Source organism: Tenrec ecaudatus, chromosome 8 (genome assembly GCF_050624435.1).
Source record: "Tenrec ecaudatus isolate mTenEca1 chromosome 8, mTenEca1.hap1, whole genome shotgun sequence".
Classification (NCBI taxonomy): Eukaryota; Metazoa; Chordata; class Mammalia; order Afrosoricida; family Tenrecidae; genus Tenrec; species Tenrec ecaudatus.
The window spans coordinates 40,289,758-40,302,362 of NC_134537.1; the positions used below are offsets into that span (position 1 = coordinate 40,289,758).

General features: G+C 49.1%; 1 protein-coding gene across 2 annotated transcripts in view; it reads left to right on the plus strand.

Moving 5' to 3' along the window:
- Window positions 1–11,250: 11,250 nt before the first annotated feature.
- PCYT1A (phosphate cytidylyltransferase 1A, choline) overlaps window positions 11,251–12,605 on the plus strand; it is a 103,875-nt gene continuing 102,520 nt past the window's right edge. The window contains exon 1 of one of the 2 annotated variants that reach the window (XM_075556265.1): window positions 11,251–11,483. In XM_075556265.1, coding sequence (XP_075412380.1) covers window positions 11,353–11,483 — 131 coding nt within the window. In that variant the 5' untranslated portion in view covers window positions 11,251–11,352. The remainder of the gene's footprint in view (window positions 11,484–12,605) is intronic. The other variant, XM_075556262.1, reaches the window with a different exon arrangement.

The following is a 12,605-nucleotide window of genomic DNA, read 5'->3' on the forward strand; positions in this document are numbered from 1 at the left end:
AAGAGCAGGTGGGCAGGTCTAGGACATGAGTTCTCAAATCCCAGACTCTGGGGCTATAGAGGAGACACTGTCCCAGCTGCTTTAATGGCCAGGAGCTGCATCATTCCCTCTGCAGACTTGTGGACCCAGGCTCCATCCTCGCATGTCCCACTCGGTGAGGGGCTGCTCAGACACTGAGACCCTCAGAACAATGGCTCCTCTATCCGCAGGGGCTCAGAAACACGCATCTGTCATCTGACTGTCGCTTCAGCAGAGCTTAAAGGCGTCAGATCGCTACACACACCGTGTCATCCTTTCCTCCCAGATGTACCAAGTTCAAGTCCACAAGGAAGCCAAGCCTCCTGAGCAGGCAGGAATCCCTGAAATTCAGACAGCGTCAACCCACACACGGTATCCAGAGAGCACTTCCTGGGTCCATTTCACATCTCCCTGTGGTCGACTTTGTTTCCGGGTCATAGCTAGAGCATGCCCGATCCACAGAAGCTTCTCTGACAGGGGAAAGGTACTGAGGCCTCCACATAATCAGGGAGCATTTAAACATCACAGATAACTAGTTTTGGTCTTGGTAGGCACTCACACACATATGCCCACACACCCTTACTCACACGCCCAAGTCTACAATCACCATCTTAGCCTGACTGCGTAGGCTCAGCAGGATGCCAAGGTGGGAGAGGTCAGGCCCCGGGGCCCAGACGATGTACAGAGGAGAGCTGACTTCCCATGATATTACTACTATAGATCTTGGCAGGTGTGAGGAACTGTCACATTCACTTTTTTTTCCTGACAGAACCTATGAGGGTTGTACGGAATCGCACTTTCCTGTTTGGTTCTGACACCAGGTACGTGGGCAGCACTCTTTCCTCTGCCTCTGACCACCTGGAGCCGGGTCCCAGCTCCAGTTCAAGGACGTGGTCCTCCAGACTGTCAGTTCCGCCCAACACCTCAGACACTCGCTACAAGTTTGTGAGTCTGTACGACACCCTGACTTCTGACGCATTACTTCTAAAAGTTTGGGGACCCTATTGGGCTCCCTCCCTTCTGACCAGCTGGCCACACATCCAATGGTTCCTTCTACTCCCTCAGAGGACCTAGCTCCCTTCACTCTGGTCTGTGGGCACCCGCTGCTCCTTTGGTTTAGTCATTTGCTGTATCAGTTAACGAATGCACAAGGCAGCCAGACGTAGGACGTTGGCTTTACAGCCGCGAAAAAGGACACCAACAAAGAGACACACAAGCAGGGCTTGGGAGCGTTCCAACACGAAGCTTGCAGGCCCAGCTCCTTTACGGGGGCATCATCTCCCTGGCAGGATGCAGTCAGTCAGTTGTTCTGAGGTCAAGCTGGTGGTCTTTCTGGCCAGGTCAGCCCCCACTTATTAAGACAAGCCCTCAGGTGTGGTCTGGAAGCCTTCCATAGCAAACTCCCCTCTCACTCAGGGAATTCCAAGGGTTTTGGTGGAGTGGTCCATGCTGGGCTGTGATCCACATGGTCAGCTGCTGAAGCCCCCAGCAGCTCCTCCTGAGAAAGGCTGGGCCTCTACTTCTGCCAACAGGTACAGTCTTCAAAACCCACAGGGGTCACTGTGAGTCAGCATTCACCAGATGGCAGTGAGTTTGTTTGTTTATCTTAGTAAACAAGGACAGAGACCAAATTACCAAGTTAAATTCTAAACTCTATAAAAAGTCTTCCAGGGACAATGTTCTCAACCTCGGCCTCAATGTGGCGAATTGTTTTCTCCTTCAGATTCAGCCCCTTTTGCGCGGATCCTCTTGTAGTTGCTTGCAGACGCTCCCGGGGCTCAGGAAACCCAAACCCAACCCCCTGCCATCAAGTCCATGCTGACTCACAGCGACTCTATAGGACAGCGTGGAACCGCCCCTGCGGGTTTCTGAGACTGTCACTCTTCACAGGAGTCGAAAGTCAGGGGAGGGGCTGGTGGTTTCAAAGTGCTGACCTTGCAGGGCACAGCCCCACTGTGACCCGCTCTGCCGTCACTGTTCACCATGCAAAGTCAAAAACGGAAAGTCCGGGAGAACTCACAAAGCCTTTCTCACCAAAACCAAATGATTAGATTAATTCGGCTCTTGTTGAATTTTAACTGATCTTTCAGCCTACCAGACTGCCTAGGATCTCATGTTTGCTTAGCTGTATTCAAAAGTCAACTTAAATTTTTTTCACAAGGTCCTGTTAGGACGTAGCCATGTTAATTTCTAGAACTAGAGAAGGTTTTCTTTTGATGAAGTTCAATCCAGATGTGACAGAAATATGCTCTAAGGAAGGGAATCTGGACACAGGTGTATTTGGTATCAGGTGGGCCCAAGAACTTCTTCATGACAAGCATGTAATAGAATTGTTTGAAAGGGTCTTGGGGCCAACCTTATCTTGAGTTTCTCCAGACAACATAGAGGATTTTTGTTTAACAAGCTCTTTCTAGGAAACTAGGTCTTGGTGTCCTTTCACCCTGCCCGCCCCCCCCCCCCAATCCTTGAACCATCTGGTTCAAGTTATTTCAACATCAACCAGTGATGTTTTATGATTTCCACTGGAATGCAATGTGACTGATTTGAAAATTTCTGTAACTGGATTGTGAAACCAATTACTTACTGCAAGCCGCTCTACTCAATTATCCAGAGGCACTTGGACCCTACTCCTAAGCCAGCCTTCTTGTGACCACAACCAAAGTCTAACCAATCAGATGGCTGTATTATCATTTCTTTGTTCCCTGAGTAATATCTGTCTTTATGAGAAGTTCTTTAGTTGGGGGGTCACATCGGTTCTCGTCTATGTGACATGGCTAGTGTCTCCCTGTAATAATAAATAATAATAATTCTTTAATGGTAGATCAGCTTTATTCTTATTATAAGGAAAGAATATCAAACAATCAGTGCTGTGTCAGAAGTGGCACAGATTTCCAGGGACTGAGTGGGGCTTTGGGGGGCTAGGAGAGAAGCTGGCAACCCCATCTCAACTCTGAAGTGCTATCCTACTGTGTGCAGGGTGTCGTTCCTGTGCCCAGAGAGGCTCTCTTCTGTTAAAGCAACTCACTCACACAGTCTGCCTGCACAGTTGTTTAGGGAGCTGGCAGTGGGGCCAAGGAGAACAGTCTTGGAGCGGCAACGTGATGTTCTCTTCAACTTACCATGGGCCACATGGCGCTTCATGCCTGGCTGTTGGAATTTCAGAAGGCACTTGCCTCCTGTTTCTTCTGCGTCCACTGCAGGCCACTCTACAATGAGCCCGCATGCTGCCTTTTCCTCCCCAACAAAGAAGCTACAACGTCTGGCTGCTAACTGGGCTTCAAGCCAGGGTTTGGGGCAGAGGGACTAATGTTCATCTATTTCATCAGGAGGTTAGTTTATCAAGAACAAAAGCTGTCTTTTACCTTGGGTGTACATCAGAGGAAACCAACCTCCAACAACGGAAGGGCCAGTAGGCGCAATTGTCCGGTGTTAGCATGTAAAGATGATAGTAAAGTCATAGAGGATAGGAAAGATAGGAGAGAATAGAGCACAGGAGTCAGACACATGTTATGGTAGCATGCTCACCTCAGCCCCTCTTGGTGGACCACGTCGAACTTGGAGAAGTGAGTGAAACTTTACTATCTTGGGATATTTATAGGTAGCCATAAGACATGCACATTCAGGAGTTACATGCTTCACAAAGTGGGTGGTAACTACATTAAGGTGTCTGAGCTCTGAGGAGATGGGTTAATTAGGGGGTGAGGTAGTATCGATGAAGAACACAGCTTTCCCCCAGATCCTGGATGCTTCCTCCCCCCAACTACCATGATCCGAATTCTACCTTGCAGGGCTGGATAGGACAGAGGCTGTACACTGGTACATATGAGGGTTGGAGGTACAGGGAATCCAGGGTGGATGATACCTTCAGGACCAAGGGTGTGAGGGACGATGCTGGGAGAGTGGAGGGTGAGTGGGTTGGAAAGGGGGAACTGATTACAAGGATCCACATGTGACCTCTTCCCTGGGAGAGGGACAGCAGAGAAGGGGGGAAGGGAGACTCCGGATAGGGCAAGATATGACAAAATAACGATGTATAAATTACCAAGGGCATATGAGGGAGGGGGAAATGGGGGGGAGGGGGTGGGAAAAAGAGGACCTGATGCAAGGGGCTTAAGTGGAGAGAAAATGCTTTGAGAATGATTGGGGCAGGGAATGTATGGATGTGCTTTATACAATTGATGTATGTATATGTATGGATTGTGGTAAGAGTTGTTTGAGTCCCTAATAAAATGTAAAAGAAGAAAAGAGAAAAAAATGATTAGGGCAAAGACTGTACAGATGTGCTTTATACAATTGATGTATGTATATGTATGAACTGTGAAAAGAATTGTATCAGCCCCAATAAATTGTTAAAATAAAAAAAATTAAAAGAAATAAAAAGTGAAAAAAAAAAATAAAACAGATTAAAAAAAAAGGTGTCTGAGCTCATAGGTGAGGAAGCCTAATACCTGTGTTGGGGGCAGGTATGAAGGCATGAGGTATGAAGGGTGTCACAGGAGGAAGAGAGAAGAAACGGATAATGGCTGCTTCTATAGGGACATAGAATCAACCATGTGCTTGTTAGAGGTAACTTTAAGGTAGTACTATTATGGGAGGGTGTGTTAGTCTGGGTACTTTAGAGAAACAAATCCACAGAAACTCATGTATAAGAGAGAGTTTTATATAAAGGTTAAATGTGAATCAAGAAAACATCCCAACCCAGTGCTGCCCAAGCCCACAAGTCCAACATTCACACATTAACCCTTATGTCCCACACCAATCCACAAAGTCCTCCTCCATCTCATAAAACAGACACAATGATACCGACTGCAGGAGGAAAGCTGAGTCAGTGAATGTGTAAACATCTCAGCGCTGGCAGGGGTCTCCACACGGCTGCTCCAGCACCCAGGGCTGCATTGGGGTAGGTCCATGTGGCTTCTCCTCAGGGATGTCTTGCAGGAAGTGAGCCTTGCAAGCTGAAGCAGGGAACTGCTAAGGCAGCTGCACCCTGGTCAGACCATCAGAAAGCAAGAGACCCAAGAACTAGAAAAGTGAGGCTCACTGAGCCATTTATTCCTCTTCCCTTCAATTAACCCCACAAGTGTTTATCAGCCAGGTTGGCACAATAAACTAATTCAAAGGGTGTACGGGAACAATATTGTGAGAATATGATTGAGACTTACCTCCAACTCACAAGGGTGAAGGCCTCGCTCCACCCCAGGAACCCAGCCTGTCAGGCTTCTTAATAGAGGAGATGAAAGGATTCATCCATATACACTCTCTTCCCGTTCCTCCTCCCCTCCCCACAGGTGTATGTTCTTGAATGGCATCTGCAGGGAGGAGGATGCTTTCTCATTTTGAATCCTACTAAGAAAAAGGTAGTTTTCATTTGTGGCGAAGGTTGCCTTTCTGCCCTTTGGAGCTCAGGTTTGGGGGACTCAAAGGCATTTCTTTAGGAGGTAGCATTGGTTGAGGTGCTTCAGGGCTCTGTGCTGTCCAGAAAAGCAAGTTTCCCCAGAGGCAGTTGGGCCTTATCAGGACTGTCAGGTTTGTTACCCTCGGGCAGATAAGGGCTGGCAGTGGGAAGGACCTTTTTCTCTCCCCCTCACTCTCCATTTCTTCCCCTTTTCCCTTTCCTATTCCCTGTCATCCAGTGCCTGTCTGTCAAAGCCTTTCAACATCCCCTCCTCCCCTCGTCCTGTCCATCACACAGTTAACACTATTCTCCTTATCCCAGTCAAAGGATGGGGGAGGGAAAGCCAATCCAGTAGGCATGTGTGGTTGCTTCTAAGGGCAGGTACCTTGCAATGACTGCTATTTCCTCTTCTACCTGTCATTCAAGACCTGCTTCCTTTGCTCTGTTACACCTGGAGGTCTTGCCCGCTCTGCTCTCAGGGCCCTGGCCTGTGGGGCGCCTGTGCTGAAGTGCCTGGCATGCTACCATTTGTGAAGAAGGGAGAGCCTGGGAAATGAGCTGGCTTCTCTCCTTAAAAGCCAATGGATCGTGATTCACTGTCCTGCATGTCTGCACACCACCGATGCCCTTAAAGAAGACCTCGTGGGACCCAGATCAGGAAAATAAATGACAAGGGGACACGAGTAGGATGAGTCCAGGTGAATGGAGGGAGGGTAACAGGAGAGCTTCAAAGTTGACTCTAACCTTATGCCGTTCTCCGTGTTTGTTCTTTTGTCATCTTGTAAGAACTGGTGTAGTAGACGGGTCTGACCTCCTGTAATTCAACATCAGCATGAGCCCAAGGCTGACACCTCCTCTCTCCAAACTGTATGTCAATTCTCATGTTAGCCGTCCCTCCTATGGCACTCTCTACCTCTCTGCTGGGTTCAATAACTCATGGTAGTGGCCACACAGAACTCAGGCATTAGTCACAATTATTGGATTTATTAGAGAGGTAGCAGTTTACGATTCAGGATCAGGAAAGACTCAGGATACAGTTCTTTGGTCATGGCAGCTTATTTTCATCCATAGCTACAGACAAGCCTCTCTCTGGCCCTTGTCCCTTTGGACTTGTTGAGCTGACTCAGTCTCTGCCCTGTTTGGGCAAGTGTACAAAGGCTTTTAACGCCACCAGTGAGTGCCTGGAGACATCATATTCTTCCAGTAAGCCTTGTCCCAAAGGCACTCAGCACTCAAGTTCCATGAGTCGAGAAGATCAACTTCATGGACAAATGCTCAGGGACACTCCACAAGACAGCAAGCCTCCTGCCCAAAGACGGCATCAGCTTTCTTGTCTGTGGGCTGGAAATCAATGCACTAGCTGCTGCTGCTCTCTTGATCCTTTGGCCTCTGCTGCCGCCATTTCTCTGTCATGGCTTTTTGTTGTCTCTTGTCTCTGATGTTACAACTCTCTCCTGTTCTCAGCAGAGGGCTTCTGGAACTTTTCCTGCCTCTGGAATGGTTCCTTTTAAACCTAGCAACCCCCAAACCAAATTCACTGCCATAGAAGAAATTCTGACTCATAGCGAGCCTATAGAACAGCATAGAACGGCCCCTGTGAGTTTCCAAGCCTGTAGATTGTTGCAGCTCTCTTTCTCCCATAGGGCAGCTGGTGGGCTCACACTGCTGTCCTGCTTAGCCGTCCAGCATGTGACCCAATATGCCACCAGCTAGCTACATGGCAATACTGAGCAATCGCTTGTTGCATGATTCAAAACCCAGAAGGGTGCCGTGTACCTTGTTTGCACTGTTCGCAAGCGATCCCATCCCCTTGGTGAGCTATAAGCACCAGTCTGCTGGTGGGAGTTACAACCCGGTGGTGAGAACATTTCTATTTCTTCTGGAAAGGAGGTCTGTTGTGTGCTGAGGACTGTACTGTGGGTTCCTACTTCCCTTTCCGTATGTCCTCCTCTGTCCTCTTCCATTTCCACAACAGGTGGCCTAACTGCCAGAAGATGGGCCACATGAGGGGACGTCCTGATGGCCCACAGTAGAGTGCCAGACCTGACCAGGGTGAGGAGGCGGTGTCCACATAGGGGGCAGCAGCCAGGGCCTGGGGAGTGTGTGTGTGTGTGGATGTGGAGAGTGGTGGTAGCAGTGGAGATTAGTTAAAGTCACTAGGCCCTGCTTAATGAAAACCAGGTTTCTCACTGCCAGACACCGCCAGAGAAAGGAGTTATAAAGATGGAAAAGGATAAAACTAGCATGAATCCTGTGGTGTTGGAAATGAATTGGCAGAATTGTGTATGTGCATATAAATATATGAATATATGTAAATATGTAAATGTATGTACAGCTACGTAACACACACAAACTCACTACCCATCAGCTGCTCTGTGGGAGAATTACACACACACACACACACATACACATCCCATTGATTCCCTTGCTCACCTGCTTTCCAGATCTTGGTTTTCACTAGTATTACCTACTACAAGGAGCCAGGGCACTTTGGGTAAATGGGTACAGACTTCCAGGGCCTGGGCAGGACAAGTACAAGAAGAGTTTGGAACATCCTGTCGTGCCAGAAAACAAAGGAGTCAAAGAACAATGAATCGATTTTAAACGGATAGAGAAGCCAGTTGAAGGGGGCCACATTTGGGACAATACTATTTGTTCTGAACAACAAAAAGCTCTCATGGCGCAGTGTTTAAAGTTCTCCGCTGCTAACCCAAAGATCAGCAGTTCAAACTCACCAGTTACTCCACCAGTCTGAGAAAGACGGGGCTGTTTGTTTCTGTCAATAATAATAATAATAATAATAATAATAATAATGGACCATAACCTAGTAAATAAAATAGTCATTCATGAGCCCATATGATATAAACATATTGAAAGTTTGAGAGGCATGTGATAGTGACAAATACGGTCACATAAAAGTACTTGTCAATTACAAGGGGAAAAGAGTAACTTCACAATGGAGACACCTGGAAGGCACCACTTTAGTCTCAAGATCAAAGTCAGCTCTACCAGCAATGGACAGATCCTCACTCTGAGGTGCCTGAGACGAGGCAGGGAGCAGAATATCGCAATGATCCTGTGCTCTTCCTGTCAACCATACGTGTCTCAAACCAAGAGTCCCGGCGTGGTGGGCAAACAGTTCATGTGTTTGGCTACTAACCAACAGGTCGGAGGTTTGAGTCCATCTGAAGGCAGGCAATCGACCAAAGAAAGCTCAGGGATCACAGGGATCACGCTGGCACTCACAGGATCACCATGAGCAGTCAGAAACCTGTCATCTTCAACAGCGACAGGGTCATGGAAGTCAAGGAAAGCCCGAGGAATTGTTCCTGACTGAAGGAGACTAGAGAGAAGACAACGAGATGCCATGCTGGCTCATGGTGTGAGGGCTTCTGCACTGAAATGGTGGGTCTGAGTAGTAGATGCTAGTTATGCATCGATGCTAATTTTCTGATTTTGATGGCTGCGTTCCAATGTCCTCCCTGCTAAGAAATGCATGAAAACATTGGTCATGGTGGGTTAGTAGCATGATAAGTCTCTCCTAAAAAAGGCATCTATAGGGAGAAAGAAATCTCCCACACATAGTGCAGACGACATAATAAAATGTTCGTTGAACTTATTTGTGCACCAAGTCCTTTGTGTTTTCCACTGGACTGCAGTAGATAGAGCAGGAGAAATTAAAAAATGTTAAGGGAAAGTCTAGGTTTTCTTAGGACAGGTGAAACAATAAGGAGAAAATATACTCTCTCTCTCTTTGGGAGATTTCTGGGCCAGGTTGGGATGGAGTTGGTGCTATTGAGACTAAGGGATGGCCACTGGGGCGGCGGGTGGGGAAGAGGGTGAGCACCCGAGCCTGGGATCACTGCACAGACCAGGCTGCTGGCCAGGGCCAGAAAGAAGACTCAGCATTTCCAGCCAGTCATGAAGGATTTTATGGAAAGACGCGTCGATGTGTGGGAACAGTCATAAGGAGCCCCTGAGAGGTTGGAAGCTGAGCATTGACAAACAAAAGCCACTTGGGTCTAGGAGAGGTGAGGTTGGTGGAAGTGTACTGAAGGCTAGGAGAAGGCTGAAGTCCCTAGGTGGTTCAAACAGATAGGACACCTGGCTCCTAACCAAATGTGTGGCCAAGCCCACCCAGAAGCACCTCTGAAGAAAGGCCTGGCCATCTGCTCTGAAAACCCAGCCCCTGAAAAACACCACGGAGCCCAATCCTCCACCGACACAGAGGGTTGCCATGTTCACAGATTTTTCCAGGAAGACACTTTGGCAGCCAAACTTGGAACTTTGAACAATATAGATATATTTTCATAAAACGTGGCATGTTTGCATTTTACAGAAGCAAGTTTGGGGACGTGTTAACCCAAGGTTACCAAAAGGAAGCCTGGATGAGTATTAGGGGATGCTCATCGTTTTTGAAACCGACAAGAGCCAGCTTTCAAAAGCAGAACCAGCCACTGGTACCCCGAAAGCAGTACTGTTTTCGGATTTTGCACAAGGCACCACGGGGTGCTGATAAAAGATGAGAGCGGGAGTCTGCAGGCTTTCCCTATAAAGGTTTAAGCTTTGCAGGCCAAACAGCCTCTATTGCAACTTTATTTACAGATATTGACATGTGAACTTCATGTACATGTCGCACGATATCCTTCTGTGGATTAACTTTAAAGATCTTCTTGGATCACAGGTTGCATAAAAACAGGTGAAAGTTCGATCTGCTATTGAGAGAATACACATGGCCGAGTGTTCAGTCAGTGGCGTTGATGCATTCTCCGAGTTGAGCCACCATTCTCAGCCTTGAAAGCCTTTTGCTCAGAGTCAGTGATTGGTCGCTGCCGAACTTTGCCACAGCTGGGAATCGGTGCTTCTGGGACGGTTTTCCTCCGTTCTTGCTTCTCAACGCTGGAAGAAACCAGGCGGCAGAAGCACTTTTGCAATCCAAGTAACTTTTATGAGCAAAGTGGAAGCTTCGAGTTATGTAGTCTCACATAGCATGACCGTCCCTGGAAAGCGCGCAAAGCTGCATGGCGGGCCTGTGGGAAAGTTCAAGAATGCAAAAAAAATAAATAAACCCAAGGAAAATGGTTGTTAAGAGAAGTCCACAGAACCAAAGGAGGAGTGCTGGAACCAAAAAAAAAAAAAGAGAGAGAGGAGAGAGTTCCACCGTCTGACCTGCCAGACCTGCCCTCAGTCTGTGCTGTTTACCCTCCTACCCCGACTTGGGGCATGGGTGGAGGGTGAGGAGTGGGTGGAGGGTAGGAGATGGGTGGAGGGTGGGGAATGGGCAGAGGGTGAGGGGTGGGTGTAGGTGGGGTGTCAGGTACTGGCCTTCCTAGTGACTGAGTTCAGGCGCATGTGTGATGTCAGGTTGCTGGTGCCTGGTGTGTGCCCAGGTTGACCTCCACCTGGTCTAGGTGACTTTGGTCTGAGCATCCCCAGCTTTGGGTCACCCCATAGGTGTCTACTGTGTGCCAGGTTTCTTTCCAACCCCTTTGCTGTGGCATGGCCAGCGAATTTTTGGTTAGCGTGGGCATTTGGTGGAGACAACCCCCTCTATCCCTAATCTGCCCATCAGAAACCACCAACCACATGGTCCATGGAGAGAAAAAGAGGATTTCAATTCCCATGCAGATTAGAATCTCGGAAACCCACTGGGGCAGTTCAATCTTGTCCTGTGGAGTTGCTAAGGGTCGGAGCGGATGCCACAGGCGGGAGTTGTGGGTTTTCCACGCCGCGGGCTCCGCCCGACAGCGAGTGCGCAGGCGCGGGAACGGACCGGGCGCCGCCGACGGAGGCGGGGCTTCCCTGCGGAAGGCGCGTGGCCCGTCACGTGAGGACGGAGGGCGGGCCTGTTACCCTGGCGACGGTTTCCCGTACGCGCCGCGACCCGCCGGGCGGTCACCCTTCACCCTGAGCCGGACCCGGGCCCCGAAGCCGTGGCCATGGCCGCGCGTACGGGCCTGTCCATCTCCTCGGTGGGCACATCCTTCGCTGTGCCCGACGTGGAGGCTGATGCTGAGAAGCCCGCGGGGCCCGAGAACACCTATATTTTGCGGCCCAGTTTCCAGCAAAGGCGGGTAGTGGGCGAGATGTAGCTGGGGGTGTGTGTGGGGGGGGGAGTGCTCGGCGGGCGGGCTGCGATCCCCGAGGCCAGGCGGGCGGGCGGTGGGGAAAGGGCCCTTCGCCAGCACCCGCCTCTCCGCGCTTCCACGCGTCTTTGCAGGGTTGGGGCGCTCTGAGCCGAGCGGAGGGGGAGCGGTCCCCGAAGCCCTCGACGTGGGCAGAGGGCGAGGAACTGGGTGGCCTGTCTCCAGAGTTACCGTTTGCAGGGTGCAGACCGGTATGTCCGCAGCCCTACACAGGCCCAGAGGGCTCGTGCAGAGCACCCTCTGCTTGGGCTGTAGGACCCGCCCGTGAGTGCACTTTTCCACGCCGAGAAGATACAAATGAAAAAAAGAGGCTTCCCCAAACCTATCTGGTATTGGAGACCAGATTGCTGAATCTAACACTTGATTGATACCGGAAGCCAGCAGCTTTGGTGATAGATCTCATGAGTGAACAATGGATATGGAAAAAGATCGTTCCGTTATCTTGGTGAAAGATTCAAATCTCATAGCATGCCATTGGTTATGTTTGTGTTGTGAGACAATGCAGAACAAGATGAACAACAGAGATGTCCCATACAGGAGAAGTCCTCTGAGATCCTGGGTACCTTGTCTGAAGCAACTGCTGATCTTTCATGGGAGTAGGAAAAGCTTAACAGAAGGGTCAAATGTACTAGTTAATATATAATTTATATTACATGTGAGAATAATCTATTACATGTGGCCACAGAGCAAAGAAAATACTGTTCAAAAGTACAGAGAGAGAAAGTTTGAACTGGGTACCAACAGAGTGTCCTCAGACTCAGCCTGGATGAGGGCATTTATGGGAAAATGCAAGATGAGGAAGACTACTTGTTTATGATCTTAGGCTAAAAAGTATTGCTACTCAGGTTCCAGATCACTGTGGCTGGGTTATTCCAAGCACAACGTGCTTAAACATCTCTCTGTGATTAGTCAGTGGCTGCAGACAAGTTCTCCCTCGGATACGCTAATCAGCATGCTCTCAAACAAAAAAAAGCAGACCCATTCGAAACAATCACTTCCCAGGGGCTCTGCGGGGCCAGTTAAATTTAAGGCCCAGAGGTCAGCAC